The sequence below is a fragment of the Desmodus rotundus genome, chromosome 4 (assembly GCF_022682495.2).
Source record: "Desmodus rotundus isolate HL8 chromosome 4, HLdesRot8A.1, whole genome shotgun sequence".
Taxonomy (NCBI): Eukaryota; Metazoa; Chordata; class Mammalia; order Chiroptera; family Phyllostomidae; genus Desmodus; species Desmodus rotundus.
In genome coordinates, this window is record NC_071390.1 from 15,482,698 (window position 1) to 15,498,378 (window position 15,681).

At 46.0% G+C, this 15,681-nt stretch overlaps 1 protein-coding gene across 4 annotated transcripts in view; it reads left to right on the top strand.

Moving 5' to 3' along the window:
* XPNPEP1 (X-prolyl aminopeptidase 1) overlaps positions 1-3,919 on the top strand; it is a 53,243-nt gene extending 49,324 nt beyond the window's left edge. For all 4 annotated transcript variants that reach the window (XM_024555651.4, XM_053922663.2, XM_024555652.4 and 1 more), the window contains one exon: positions 3,374-3,919. In XM_024555651.4, coding sequence (XP_024411419.2) covers positions 3,374-3,502 — 129 coding nt within the window. In that variant the 3' untranslated portion in view covers positions 3,503-3,919. The remainder of the gene's footprint in view (positions 1-3,373) is intronic.
* The last annotated feature ends 11,762 nt before the right edge of the window (positions 3,920-15,681 follow it).

Sequence of the window (15,681 nt, forward strand, 5' to 3'; positions counted from 1 at the left end):
CCTGGGGTGGGTTACAGGCTCACAGGGTCACAGGTCTTGAACCCTTCCCATCCCAGGGTGGCTCCCCAAGCTCACGAGGCCAGGGAGGTGGCAGGCTCAGGCCCCTGGACAAGGCTTGAGGGATCAGGAGGGGACCAAGGTCGGAGCAGAGACAAGGGTCAGAAAAGGGGCGGGAGTGGTCAGCACTGGACAGACAAAACTGTTTCCAGGCCAGGGAGACAGAAGCCAGGACACACATTCCAGAGCAAGACAGGTGGTCAGAAGTGCTGTCAAAAGCAGGTGACTGGTGGGAGCCAAATGATGCGGATCCCTGCCCTCAGCGGGATCCATGTGTTGTGGCTGCAATGGACAAATTCACACAGACTACCAGTCCTGTGGAGGAAAAGGGACGCCTTGACCCTTGCCTTGACAGGCTTTTATTGCTTTTCTGGGCACATTACATTGAGGAAGGTCCTCATTAACTATGAACAGGTTCACTTTAGGTGGTTACCTTTTACAGAAAACAAAGGAGAGGATGTTGCTAATTACATCAGAAAGGAAGGATATTTGCAAATGTAAAGGGAAAAGTGGTTGAACTGGTTACACTAGTCCTTGGGAGGTTTAGCATAGATTTTAGGAAGTTACTTTAAAGATATGCAGTAAACGTTTGCTGCCTCAATTCAGGGTGAGGGAGTTTTACCAAAAAGCAAGTCTCAAAGCGGCCTAGGTACAATGAGAGCCTGATTCCCCATGGGAGAACCTATCCGTGGGTGTGGGTCCTGTGTGCTGGACCTTGCTTCCCACTGGCCTTTCTGAGTGGGAGCTGGGCCCACGCCATGCAGAATGGTCTCCTATAGCCAAAGGCAGGACAAGCATGGCAATTGCTCAAGAAATAAGTTTTTGTTACTGGAGGCAACCACTGGCCTCATCCTAGGGGCCTTTGAGTGCCTCTTGAGGTAGGAATGTATCCTCAGGGGGGCCTGCTTAGGCCTGGTGCGTGGCACCAAGGGAGAGTCCCTCTGAGGCCTGAGGAGCCCCCTCTTACCGGGATGTGGCATGGATTCCCCAGCTGGAAGCCTCTTCTGCCATACTTGTCTCACAGATGGGCGGTGGGGGAAGGTTACCCACTTTCCGCTTAGCTTCCCTTTATGCTTGGGCACGTCTGTGTGACCATCAGTGTCCTTGGTTCAGACAAACATTCCCACTCTGAGGACCGACACGGGCCCTGCTGATGTTGGTTCATTCCGCTTGTAGACAACGCAGAACAGGAACCCCTGCCGGTCAGCAGCACGGGGTCAGGGCTGTCTCTTCCCCTGGAAGAGTCCCTGCAGCAGTCCAGCAGCTTTTCTCCAGCCCCGTGGGGGATGTGTTAGGTGAAAGGCACACAGCGGTTACAGGACCCACCCCGCTTAGACGCCTCTGCCCAGTCGGAAACAGTCTCTTTTAGTGACCCTTGGGCACAGCCTCCACGGTCTCAACTAGGGGCTCTCCAGGAATAAGTCTCGGTGTTCCATTGGAAACCCAAGGTGATGGCTTCCTACCAGGTTATTCTCGGTCGTGCAGTCCCTGCTGTCCACGTACAGTGTAGTAACCCGGAGGCACTTCTCCCGAATGACGTCCCACTTCTTCGGGGGAAGGAGTGCGTGGAGAAGGTTAAGTAAGGCCACTTTTCCTTGAAGGGGAGAGCTGTTAACCCGTGACTCACAGTCTGCCCTATGACGTTGGACATAGAGCGAGCAGATGGCTGTCTCATCCAGTGCTCATCACTGTACCTTGAATGCCCAGATCACTGAACTGTTCTTTGTCCATTTGGTTTTTACATGATGGATACCTTACCCTGGGATCATAAACATTTCCACAAATAACCGTAGACGACAGTATTTAGCACATCAAGCAGAGTACAGTAATGCCCCACAACAAGATTCTGTTCACTGGGCTATTAAAACACCTGGTCGTGGCCCTTTACTATCTCCCAAATTGTCTTTGCTGTCACTTTTGGGAGTTTGGGGGTTGGGTCAGCACTCCCATCTATTGTCACCAGATGGCAGCAGAGGATTTTGGTTGGATGTGAACACTCGCAGCTGCAGACTGTCAGCCTTTGGGAGGTTGCTCAGGCACCCCGAGGCTGCCTTCGTTCAAGTTCTTCCTCCTCCTCTCCGTCCACAGGGGCCTTGGGACTTTTGTTGTGGTCCATGGTCGGCTCCTGCTTTGGCCTTCACTGTTGAGCTGCTTTGGGCGGCAGGTGCCTTGCAGCCCAGCTTGGCCTTGCTGCAGACCCAGCACTTAGCTTCTTTTTGACACAGCCCCTCCCCCAACTGCTGGCAGGGGCTAGTAGGCCCTTTATGGGGGGTGGGATTTGAGGCCTAGATGGGCCAACACCAGTTGGTATCCTCACCCCATTGTCTGCCCTCATGTCTTGACCCCTTAGCTGGGCTTTGGTCCCTGGTTCAGACAGTAGTCCCCAGAGCCCATGATTTTGTAACAACACCGCTTTCCTAAATGGCATTGGCTCATTACAACAGCCACACCCGTGCTGGTGGCGGGATGCCAGCCTCGCTGCAGCTGGGTGCCCAGTCAGGCCCACTCGTGAAGGGAGTGGGCTGTTGTCCTCTCGGTAGAAACTAACTTCACTCCAGCCTTCATCGCTCCCCACCCTCCCCACCAGGGGTCCATCTCACCCTTTTACAGCTGTAGGACTTGAGCCAGCAGACCCAGTGGATCCGTCCGCACTCAGGCACCGAGTCCTATTGGATCTCCTTCCTTTTTACCTCTTTTATCTCCTGATGTGGTGGCCGCATTCAGTTGAGGGTCTGGCAGTCAAGCTTACTCCCCACTCCACCCTGCAGTACCGCAGTCCTTGGCCACACCCGCAAGACCCACATCCTAGTTTATTCAGCTTGGTCAGTGGACACAGGATAGGAACTCGGCGGGTTGGCAGGCCAGCTTCAGGTGTGTCTCTTAGCAGGAGCCTTCATAGCAGTCCAGGGGCTATTTTTCAGGCCCTCCCTCTCCCCCCCCCCACCCCAAATGGCTCTGGTGTAGGGGAATGAGTCCACTGCATGGGGGTGCAGGAGCTACAAGACCCTTGCCCCCTCCCTCTTCTAATGGCCTGTCAGCAGAACACCTTGTCACAAGTTACTCTGCTCTCAGGGAAGCCCAGGGCCATGGCTGCCATTGGGTATTTATGGTTCCCTCACAGTCATTGCCAGGCCTCATCCCACCTGTGTCCAGGGAAGCAGAATACAAGGAAGCCCCTTGCCCGTGGGCAGGTGAAAGAGTCTGACTCTCGCCTGGCACTCTCGGCACGTGGGGCCCTCCCTGTCTGCCCAAGTAGCCTTTGGTAAAGGTGTGATGGTGAACACGCTGCGTCCGTTTGTCTTTCTCCCTCTTGTAGTGCGACTGGCTCAACAGCTACCACCAGACCTGCAGGGACGTGATCGGGAAGGAACTGCAGAAGCAGGGCCGCCAGGAAGCTCTTGAGTGGCTCATCAGAGAGACGCAGCCCATCTCCAGACAGCTCTAACACCCCTGGTCTCTGTTTTTGTAAAGTGCTCGGGGGAAGGAGACCCGGCAGACCCCTGACATCTCCCCCTTCCTGTCCTCCTTTCCTACCTCCCCTTTTTGAGACTCTAAGAAGAACGGAGAATCTTCTTATCTTCTTTGATATTTTCTTGCAAACACTTGATCTTCTATGATTTTTTTAAAAATTGTTGAGAACGAGCCAGGAGTAAACAAGCTGCACCAGAGGCAGGGTCCCCACAAAGCTGAACACTCCACCGTGGAGCCGTGTGCACAGCCGCAGTGAGTGAGTTCCCTGGCTGGTGGTGGGGCAACAGTGAGTGCTCTGTGACGGTCGAGTTCCAGGTGCTAGTACATTATCATGATCGCCGTGCTGCTCATGGGATGGTGTTTATGACCAGTGAATAAAATGTCCAAAGGTGCCTTGTCTCTGCGGTATCTTTCCTCCGGCCCTGTTCACCCCGCATGCCAGGTGAGCCCGTTTCCAGGGCTGGTGGCAGACACTGGGGCAGACCTTTTCTGGGGGGAAGGCCCCCTTTGAGAAGAGCTCCCTGGCCTCCCTGTAGATTATCTGGTTTAGTGGTAAGCCTCTTTTTCTTTAGAAAACCGAATATTTTGGTGAGTATTTTTACGATCAGTTTTCCCCCCTGATTTTAAAATGTCATTGATATGCAAAAAACAGTGAAAAAGTCACAGTGTCGAAAGTGAGTCTTCCACAGCCCACCCTGAGTAGACGAGGCAGTGTCTGCCCCGCCGCTCCACGGCTCTCAGGGTCTTACCACTTGTAGACAGTGGGCTTTCTCTTGACTTGCACACGGGGGCCAGCAGAGCCGACGTCCCGGCAGACTTCAGGCCATCGTGGCTGGGGAGGGGAAGATGACTTCTCACCCCTCGGCTGGGATGTCCGAGGTGTGGTCTACACTGTCTCCTGAGGTTTTCCCATGGGATGGAGCCCTAGTTGTCCACCATGGTAACTCATTTAATAACACGTCCTTTAATTTCTTCCTCTCTCTGTCTCACTGTCCTTCTTCCCACCATTGTTTCCTAGGGTCATCCCCCAGTAAATTATTTACACGCACATCCTTGTTCTAGGATGTGCTTCTTTAGGACCCAGCCTAGGACGTGCACGTATAACCACTGTTACATAGATACTTAGTGCATATGCTATACATTAAGTATATAAATATATTTATATGAACATAAATATATTTATACAAACATATAAATATATATGATATGAGTATATATATTTAATAATATGTTACATGTTTTTGCCAATTCTTTGTATTCAGTATTCAATTACATGTAGAATGAGTATGTGTGTACATAAGAAATTTAGACACACACACCTATGTCCCTTGTACAAAAATTGGGTCATTCTGTATCAGATTTGCTTTTTTAACTTGGCAGTATAGCCAGGTCATTCTTCCATATTGGCACATATAGGTCTAATCATTTTAATGACTGTAGACTATTGCCCTCTATTGCTGTGTTTTTAAGAAACTAGTCTTAAATCTTAAACCATCTCTTTGGTTTGGGTGGCTTTTTGGTTTTTTTAGGAAATGATTTGGGTGGCTTTGAAAGATGAATAAACATAAGCATAGTTTTGCCATTCCCCAAAGCATGGTTGGCAATGTCTGTTACTTTGTTCAACCAGCTGAGTAGGAAATGAACTAATGTATATTTACCATTCAGAACCAGAGTGGCAGCAAAAGAAATTTTACAGGTAGGGTGAGCCTAAGCTGACAGTGCCGAACAGCAGTCTTGCCGACTTTCACTGCTCCTCCTCTGTGCACTTCTCTCAACGACCGTTGATTCAACTTGCTCTGTGGGAAGAAGCGAGAGAACATGGCTAATTCTTAGGTTGTATTTGTCATGTGGCCTCACAACAACAGGATATATTTTGACTCACCAAAGATCAGTTTTGAATGCCTTTGGTTCCCACTTGCTTGTAATTCTAATATGTTCCATTGGATTGGACTTAGAAGTTTCTCCTCAAATGATAGGATATATTCATCATGTTTCTCATCTGTCGTTTCTTTAAAAACCAGGAGACCTCCCCCTTTAGGACTCTAACCATTGTCTCTGATACCCAGAAGGCTTCCCTCTCTCAGAAAATAGGGGTTGTGAATTGTGGTTGGTTTTGGAATTTAAACAGAATGTAACTCATGTGTGACAGCACCTCCACTGTTGGTTCATCAGGCTGTTAAGCCTGTCACTTCCCAAGGCAGCCTGGGAGCAAAGTTGTTTTAATTGGCTCAAGCCCAAGCCCAAGAAGCAAAGCTTTCTAGAGCTCCCTGCCTCGACCTGCCCGTCTTGGCATTTAAGTCCAAGAGACATAAACTGGGTGAGGTGGCCCCAGGAAGATCGAGGACCAGGATAAACCTGTACTTGTGCAGGAGCTCAGAGGCAAGGCGAGAGAAAAACATGGACTGAAAGACTCACTCTTCTTTACTTTTAAATAAATGATTTAAAAAAGGTTGGGTGAAAAAACAAGCATTATGCCAAATTTATGGAATAATTGCAGGGAAGCTGGTCTTGTTTCTTTGTCTTGTTCACTTCATACCCTTGAGAAATTTTATGTTCAAGACAGTGAGGATTCAAGGAAGGGCCTCCGCTGTCAGCATCCAAGGGCTGACTTCCAGGAGCTGTTCACCCTTTGGTAAAAAGCCATCCATCTGCATGGCCTGTCCTGTGAGGGGGCCTTCCCCACTGTCCCCGCTCTCAGCCTGTGCTCAGCCCGAGGGCCCACCCCGGCATCCAGCTGCCCATCACTGACAAGGGTCGTTCATTCTCCAGATGGGAGTGGGCCCTGGTGAAAGGGGCCCAGGCTGTACTTAGACCGTGAGGGAGGGCTTGCCCTTGGTGCCTCCACAGCTGGGGGATTTACCCCAGCAGTGACATGACATGTCATTGACATGCAATAACAGGAGGGCCGGAATGGGGCGGGGGAGGGTGCTTGACAATTTTAAAGTCCATGCTGTGGTTGTCAGTTGCTGAAAGTTGTACAGAGAGTGAGAATTACATTCATAGGCTCAGAATGTAAAAACGAAAATGCAGATTCTGGCAAAGTTGTGGCAGTTACAGTTTTTGAATTTCTAAAGATCACTCCATGAGAACAGAAACTGAGATAGCAAAGCTAAAGCTCACGGATGAGAGTACACCAAATGTAGATGGTAAGTATCCCCACAAACCCCTAACGAGCAGGCGAAGACCAGCGAGCTTGAGACCAGCATCCATGCTGGAGGAAGTGGAGGAAGCAGAGGAAGCGGCTGGGGTGGGAGTTGGGGAGGGTCTGATGGATGTGGGATAACCAGTGAGCCACACTGACAACAGCAAGGAAACTGGGAGCTGTTTGTTTGCACACTCCAGCAGGTGAGTGTGAGGGTTCGCGAACTGCCGGCACAGAGTCCTGCACTGATGAGAAACTGCTGGAAAGGCAGCCCCAACTGGAGCCAGGGCGGTGCAGTAGATTCAATGGAAAGAAGTTCAGTCAGGGAACAGCCAGGAAATGGCAGAAGGCAAGCACTGTGTAAAGAAGGTCCTGCAATCAACCACAGAACTGGGGGAAAGGGTCTAAGAGCCCTGAATAAAAACTACTCATGAACTCTCCCAGAACTTGAGAAAGATTACTTTCACATAAAAAAGAACAACAGAAAACAGACAGGTAAAATGCTATGCAAACTTGAAAAGGTGCAGAATGACATTCAATGAAACCACATCAAAAAGACTTCTCCGTAAAAAAGACGGAAATGGTAATGTTTGAAAAGACATTTACAAATTTAAAAATAATAAAGGCAAGAAAAACATAAAACAATTAGAAAGCTGAAAAATTTGGTGAGAACACAGGAAGAATTAGAAAAACTTTAAATATGAAGACTAAAAACAAACAAACATGATAGTGTCTTAAGAACAAGGTGAATAACAGGAAATCGTTAAAAATTCAAAGTAAAACGAATGAAAAGGATTGAAGAGAAAATGGCAGATATAGAAGGCCAAAAAAGTCAATATAATATGAAAAATAGAGACTGGAGAAGATACAAGAAACCTTGTACAGAGGACAATGACGCTTCAGTTCCCTTCACAGTAGGCACCTTGGGACCTCACACAGGGCTCCCAATTGCCATCAGGTGCCCCGTTGTATTTTCCTGAATCTCATGAATGGTCTGAAGTCTCTTCCCTTTCAAAGGTGATTTTAGTTTTGGGAAAAGCCAGAAGTCGAATCTGGGCTGTAGCAGGGCTGAGTCACCGGGGTGATTTGATGTTTCACCAAAAATCTCTGCATAAGACATGATGCATGAGTGGGTGCATTGTTGTGATGAAGCTGCCAATCACCAGTTGCCCGTAGCTGTGGCCTTCTGAATCATCCACATAGTTTCTGGGGAGGAATGTTCAAGCTTAATGCAAACTGTGATGCAGATTTGTTGCTCTACTTGCTCATTCATTTTGAATGCGATGGCCACACAGTACACATGCTCACTCAGTGGTGTCTACTGCCCCCACTGACTAGTACAGTGAAGTCATCATTGTTCATGCATGTACATCCCAGTCCACTCACCTTGGCTGCCAGGTTACATTGATGTTACACAAACCATTTTCATTATATTAACCATGGCTGGACTTCTGGACAGACCTTGTATAATAAATAGGTTTCCCCAAAGAAGGAAATCAAAGCAAGGAAACAGAACAAACATTGAAAAGTATAATTTCTAGAAAAAAACATTTCTGATATTTAAAAACCTAAAAGTCTGAATCTACACATGGAAATGGAATGCTCCAAAACTAAATAACTAGATCTCGAATGACCAACAGGACATATTATAATAGAATTATTATACTTTAAAGAAAAGTAAAACAAATCCTTTAGTACACAAACAAATGGTCCAGTAAGTTATAGTAGAAAAAGTAGGAGATTGCCATCAGAAATTTTCAGCAAAACTTCAGGTCAGGAGAAAGAGGAGTTACCGGGCGGTGTGGCTAAGATGGAGTCTTACAGCCAGAGAAGCCTCACGTGGGGCCCCGTGCAGCGTTTTACCCGCAGTTCCTTGTGCTCTGTTCTCCGCGCTCCACCCATTCCCAGCGTCGCCCAAGCCAGCAGCCTTTCCTCCCACTCCCTTCAGTGAGGTTGCTTCATCCATTTTAATACACTGAACTTCTTCTGTCACATTCTGCCTCCTACCCTGGGATTCCCCTAACTCCCTACATGATGTTTCCAATTTGCATACATTAAGGTTGCTTTTTGTGCTGTAAGTTGCAGTGGATTTTGATAGGTGCGTAGTGTCGTGTATCTGCAATTTTCGTGTCACAGAGAATAGTGTCCCCACCCCCAAAAAAGTACCTCATGCTTTACTTATTCAGACCTCCCTCCTCTCCCCCAAGCTCCTGGAAAGTGCATCTTTTTACGGTCTCTATACTTTTGGCTTTTCTACAATGTCATATAATTGGAATGAAATAGCATGTAGATTTTTCAGGCTGTCTTCTCGAACTTAACAATATGTATTCAAGATTTATCTATGTCTTTTTGTGGTTCGATAGCTTGCTTCTTTTTATCACTGAATAATATCCCGTTGCATAAATGCATCAGTTTGTGTCTAATTCACTTATTGAAAGCCATCTTGGTTGCTTCTTGTCATAATCGTATTAAATCAAGGGGGAAATTCGTGTTTTTTCAAGGAAAGTTTTACTTTATTTTTCCATTGTGGAAGGAGCAGTGTAGAACTGCAGTGATTAGGAGCGCACTTCTAGAGCAGATGGCGCCAGGCGCTAGCTGTGAGTCCTTGGGCAAGAGCACCACCTCTCTGAGCCTGTTTCTGTCCCTATAAAGTGAGGTTAGTGGTGGCATCTGCCTGCTACAGAGGACTGAGTGAGGAAGCTCCCACACTGTCCCTGAATGTTAGCTCGGCCTGCAGGCCTATGTCTTCCAGCCCAACCTGAGATACTTGTTTTTTTAAATTGCAACTTTATTGAGATGTAATTCCCACACCGTACAATTCACCAATTTGGAGTGAGACTTGTTGATACTGGTACTTTTTTGATCTCTCCAGAAGGTGTCATGCTGTTTTTACACAGCATTTGTTGCATCTGTGAGCTAGCATTTGTTGTGTCGTGATTGGCTTATGGTCTGTTTTCCCCCACGAGGCTGTGAAGTTCACGGTGTAAGAGGCCACATTTGTTCTCACAATGTCATCTCTGGTACCTGGCACAATACCTCACACGTGGCAACAGAGGTTCACAAAGAATTTTCTGTTTACTCAACAAATACTTATTGAGCACCCATGAACTAATTCCAGTGACTATTGTACAAAGCAAGAAAGGAAAAAAAAAAAAAGAGCCCAACGTTTGATGGTTGGGGAATCACTGGAGAGAGGAAGGTTGCAGAGGCAACATGATTTGAAGAGGCCAATGAAGGAAACGGAGAAGTTAATCAAACAGTTTCTCAGTCTCTGACAAAGAAAGGCTCTTGGCAAGTCCCACTTCGAATCCTGTCTACCACCAGGTACTTGTGGTTACCCGAGGTTACAAACTCACTGATGTAGCCTGCACTTTCTATGAGGCAGCAAAACGGTACAGAGGAGTGGTTCAGAACTCCGGGAGATTCAATGAGATTTCTTATTTCATTTAGCAACTGTGTACTTGGATGTAGCCTTTTATGTGGTAGCTCTAACATGTTAGGAACGGCAGGAAGAGTGTCACCTGCTCAGAAATGATTCAGTCGCAAGGCAGAATGTACTTTGATGGCTGTAGGAAAGAGCTATAGCATCGATTTATTTATATCATCATTTCTAGAGAACGCCATCATTTCAGAATGACAATCAAACTCTGGAGATGAACAGGTTTTTTTTAAGGAAAGTTTTTTTGCGCTGACACAAAAACTTGAGAGGATCAATTTGAGTCTCTGTATTCAGAAATCACTGAGCTATAGAATGAATAAACTACACATCACCTGCCTTAGGCATTGCACTGTGAGTATTTCATGACTTTAAACATGTGCCATGATTAGGTATGTGTGTGAGTAGTCAATTGGATAAGGGTTGAAAGCAACAAAATGAAGATATTTTCTTCCATTCTAGCATGTTTCCACCTGGGGGATTTAAAAACTATGTCACGAGGAAAATTCTGTCTCCTAGGGGAAGGTTCTCCTGGTGATAGCAGAGTTGAGCAATGGGGAAGAAGAGATCCTGAGTCTTGGTCTTTAGTGCCTCCCCTTTTTTTTCTAGGAGAAAATTCCCTAAAAACGCTCATGGGAGTCCTTGGCTATTTCACAAATTTGCTTTGGTAAGAAATGTTACTACTCCAAAAGCCAGTTTTTAAATACATTAGGGACTAAAGATCAAAAAAGTTTTAATGTTGCAGTGGCCTTGAAATCAAATGAATAAATAACATTCCCCAAATATTTTGTGCACTTACTCTGTATTGAGCTGTTTAATATCAAATTTGAGGTAAAAATTAGTGGCCCCTGGCACCCTAGGAGATCAAGATAAGATTGGTTTGAGTCCCTAAATCCATGTTCTGTATCCATCCATGTTCCTCTTAAAGGAATGCACCACTTAAGGCCAAGTTCAGGAATAATTACAGTATCAGAGAAAAGTAAAGTATACAGAGAAGAAAGAGGAAAGTGTTTAGAGGAGAAAGAGGGAGGAGCACTTCCAGCTCGAAGAATCAGAGAATGCTTTTTAGAACTGGCGATGTGTTTCCATGAAGGAAGAGGATACAATTATCGACCACGGAAACGTGTGAGCAAGGACATGCCGGCGGGAAATTCGGCGCATCAGGGAAGAATTGGACGGTGCGGTGCCTGAGGAGGAGTGGTGAGGATTAGCCTGGAAAGGCAAGAGAAGGATAGATGTTTGGGGACTTTGGAAGTTAAGGATTTTGCCTTTAAATGATTGTCCGTGAAGAAATCCAGATGTTCGGTAACATAAAGACTCATTCATTCTCCCAACACTAATGATATGTGTGTACAATGATTTGTTTCAGCACCTGCTTTCAATTCTTCTGAGTATATACCCAGGCGTAGGGCAAACTCCATTCTCAATCCTGACCGAACAGACCACTCCAGTCCATTTTTATCGTTCAGTCCCAGATCCAAATCCTTCCCGAAGAACTCAAAAGCAGCATTTCTCCACTGTGTGGGAATGTTCCCTGGTAAATAGGTCTTACATCCTCCTTGTTGAAAGGCAGTGAGGGATAAAGGATACACGGACAGAAGCCAGAAGCCAGGTAACCTGGGACCAGATCTAGCAATTGATTAGCTAGCTAATTGTGTGTTTTTCAGCTTAATGAAATCTAAGCTTCCTCAACTATCCCCTTCATTCCTTTCAAGTTTGTCATTAGCCTCAAGAACACTGGTGTTTTGATCTTAGCCAAAAGGCCGAGAAGCGATGAGAAAACTGGTGTTTTGGAAAGTATTTTTCAAATATTAATGATTGCTTCATATTGGTCCTTAAAATTTCAGGCCAGAAAGGACTTTTGGGGGTTAATGGCCACACAGATCTAACTGAGGCCCAGAGAGGTGGGCTGGATTTGGGATACACTCCAGATCCTCTGATTCTGAGGTCCGGGCCTTTCAACCTCACCAAGTCAGACTCTCTTCTGGGGTTCGATCAAATCTTTTGTCCTCTCTGCTCTTACTGGGAGAAGAAAAACCAACAGCAAAAACTGGACCCCTGAATCATTCAATGAGTCGGCCAAAGTCGAATTTACCTCCAAAGTCTGGCTGCTTTGTGGCCTCTCCTGAGTTTCTCCAGGTGTGGGAGGGAATCAGCCCTTCCCCAGCCTCCCTGCTTAGTATCACTGGGAAATCTCTTATTTGTATTCCTGTCAGTGCCACATTTAATGCACCAAAGCCTGCGTTTGAAGTAATAACCAGCCTGCAGTTTATGAAATAAAAGATTGATATCAGCTTCATGAAACTCAGGCAAAAGCAATATCTTTCATATATCTTACTATGCCTTTAACTCCGGGAGCCTTCATACTCGGTGGCCACTGAAAAATGAAATAACAATAATAATAATGACAATAATAAAATAAAAGGCAAGATCTTCTAAGAACCACACTTTTGAGTAATGTTGCATTTAATTTATTTTTATTGATTTAATGACAAAGGGAGATTAGACTTACTACTTTCTTCAGTTTCCAAGTACATTTTAATTTTTAAAGGAAAGATCATAGCATGTAGTTTAGAGGTCGTTTTGCTTGTCACCGGGCTTATTTATGCATTGTTGCCTTGGGCAGCTGAAAGGTATGGCCATGGCCGCCCTGCTTCATCTCAAGGAAAATAAAAACCAGGAGATGGGCTAAAGAGTTACTTTCCTTATCAAATAAAATATTCTGAAAAGTAAGTCAGCTTTAGGCCTGTTCTTCCAGAAGGTCATTCCACTTCACAGTGTGGGCTATTCCTTTGCACACGGAGAGCACAAGTATCTGTAGTCAGCATAGGATTTGACATCCATGACCCAACATAATTTGGCCCCAGTCAAACTTCCCAGTCTTCTCTCCCGTGACTTAACTTACTAATCCTGGTGAATAGGTCAAACTAGACATTTGCTATTTCCCATGTGATTATTTTCTATTTTTACTTTTATCCAATCAGACAACCTCTGTCCTTAATTGGAGCATTTAATCTATTTACCTTTAATTGGGTTACCATTTACCATCTTGCTATTTGTTTTGTATTTGGGCCATGTATTCTTTGTCTCTTTCCCCTCCTCCTCCACTGCCCACTGGTCCCCTGGTTGCAAGTCTCGTGGGAACCTTTAGAGTTTAGGAGATGCACCCCTGAGAGGGAAGGAAGGTGTGGGCTCCACTTAAATTTATCAGGATGGCCAGGGAGAAATAAATCAATGAAAGGTTCAGGTGCTGTCACTGTGCAGTGGATAGAAAGTTGAGCCAACATTACCCCCTGTTTTTAAGACACTTAGAGTCTGCTGGGCAGGTATCAAGTAGACAAATAGTTCTAATACTGTGATAATGAGCGCCCCTACCACCATACTACCTTATACACGTGGAGTTAATAAATGTGGATGGCTCTCCTTGGTCATCTGCTCTGCCTGGAGAGACCAGGGGAGGATCTAATGAAGGGAGGCTCTGGCAGAACTTGAAGGAAGATGATTTACCACGTGGACGGACCTTTGAGGGAAAGAGAAGAGGGCCTCCTCCACAGAGGAAACAGGGTGTGCAAAGATCTGGCAGCATTAATTTTATATGTTTAAAAAAACCTGTATCGGGGGTGGGGGTGAAAGGACTCTCCAAGGTCATGCTGCTATTTGACAATAGCAAGGCTTGGGCTTAAGGATAGTTCTCTTCCACAGCATCTTTCTCTCCAGGTCTGAGTGGCCAGGCTTTCCCTAACACGCTGAGCTTTCTACACAGAATACTGCCTGACCAATTTCCCTCCCCATGGGTGCTTACAGCACATCAGTTCTGTTATTCCTGATTTCAAGCTGCATGTCTTTGGACAAGCCATCTCTATACATCGGCAAATTGCAATAGTTATGATCATAGTAATAACACCACAAGAATAATCAAATGCTATTGAAACAAAAATACACCAATTTAGGCAAGGCTTCAGCTACTGTAATGTGCCTTTAAGTTAATGCACATTTATGATTTATGATGAAGGCTATGCCCTTTGTGATTCCCCGGAAGCTATGACGGACTGCCCTTTGCAATCTGATTCTGCCTGGCAATTATCTCCCTTTCCCCCACCCCCACTTTTGAAAGGGAGGGAAACCACCCCACTTGCTGCGATCTGAGCCTATGCATACTAAGGCAAGGCAAACATCATGGTGAACTATTAACTGATCATTCTTTTCAATCCACTTGTCCCTGGCAGGACCAGCTTGGGTTTGTGTAAATAACCTTCACACAGCAACTACATCATTTATTACTTTCCTGAGGCTGGCTGGACACTACATACACTGACCCATGTCACTTGGTCTCACTCAGGCTGCTCTGGTAGTTTTCAGGCTCTTGAAAGCAGCCAGTGTCCGCCACTGACCTTCTCCACAGAAAGAAGCAATTTGGTTGGTAGTGGGGGCCAGAAGACTTTCTTTGAAGTGATCGTATTTGCAGCATATAAGGTCATTGGGTTTACTTCGGTTGTGTGGTAGGAGGTGGCTTGGGGCAAGTTGTTGCAGGTGAGTCTCTGCTCACCCCTCAGTACCCCCAGTAGGGCACCACACATTGGGAAGATTGCTTTGTTCTTCCATACCCATTTAAAATTCCATATTCCCCAGGCAGAGTTCCTCTCTTCATCTCCGCCATTCCCTTGAGCCATCTGAGCCATCCGAGCACTTACTACAGCCTGCCAGGTACTGGGATTACTTAGATTCTCTTCTCTATTCCACGTCGAACTCTTAGAAGAGAAAGGATGTCATAGTTATCCCCTGCATGTGTGTTAGAGCTTCACTAAAACCTGGGCCAATTGTCAAAGGCAAAAAGCAGTTGATTACATCTCTATAAAGCTGGGAGGAAAAAGGCAAATACCAGACAAGAAGATTGATTGTATTCGGGCTATTGCAATAAAAAGAGCACCCCATATCTGAAGATCAGATGTCTCTGTAGGGGGGTTTTGCCTTAAACTTTTATGGGAAAGGAAGGAGAGTAAATACATTGCTGATGAGGCGATTTACAGTTGGGGTTGTTTTGCAAGCAGGACAAGTCTCGTCAGCCATCAGACCTGAAATGTGTCTCTCTGTGGTTAGCTAGTTTCTGGGGGACAAATCATTCTAATCTCAGCTAGTCAATCATGAGACAAAGAAGAGGAAGTCGGAGGGTTGTGTCCAGCCTCGTCAATAAGTTCAGAGAGAAGGGGAAATGTCTGTGTTTGGCCTTGTGGCAGGTAAATAAGGGAGCCACCCCCATGTCTTACGAGAGTCATGAAAAGGGTGGACTTTGACTCTTACCTAAGTCATATGAGAAGAGTAGTTTCTGTGTGTGTGGTAGGCTGTTTAATGAAACACGAAATGCTGGGGGAATTCCTTAAGCATCACTGTTCTCTGGGAGCACAGGGCTCAGGTGAAGTCCAATATTGTCAAACTGAACGAAAGCACATGTGGAGCAGTCTTCTCAAGTGTGAGGAGACTGCTCTGTCTCTGTCCTCCCTTTCTGAGCCTCTCTCTTTCTCTATGCATATAATCTTTCTCTCTCTCTCTCTATGTCTATATATCTATAGATATCTAT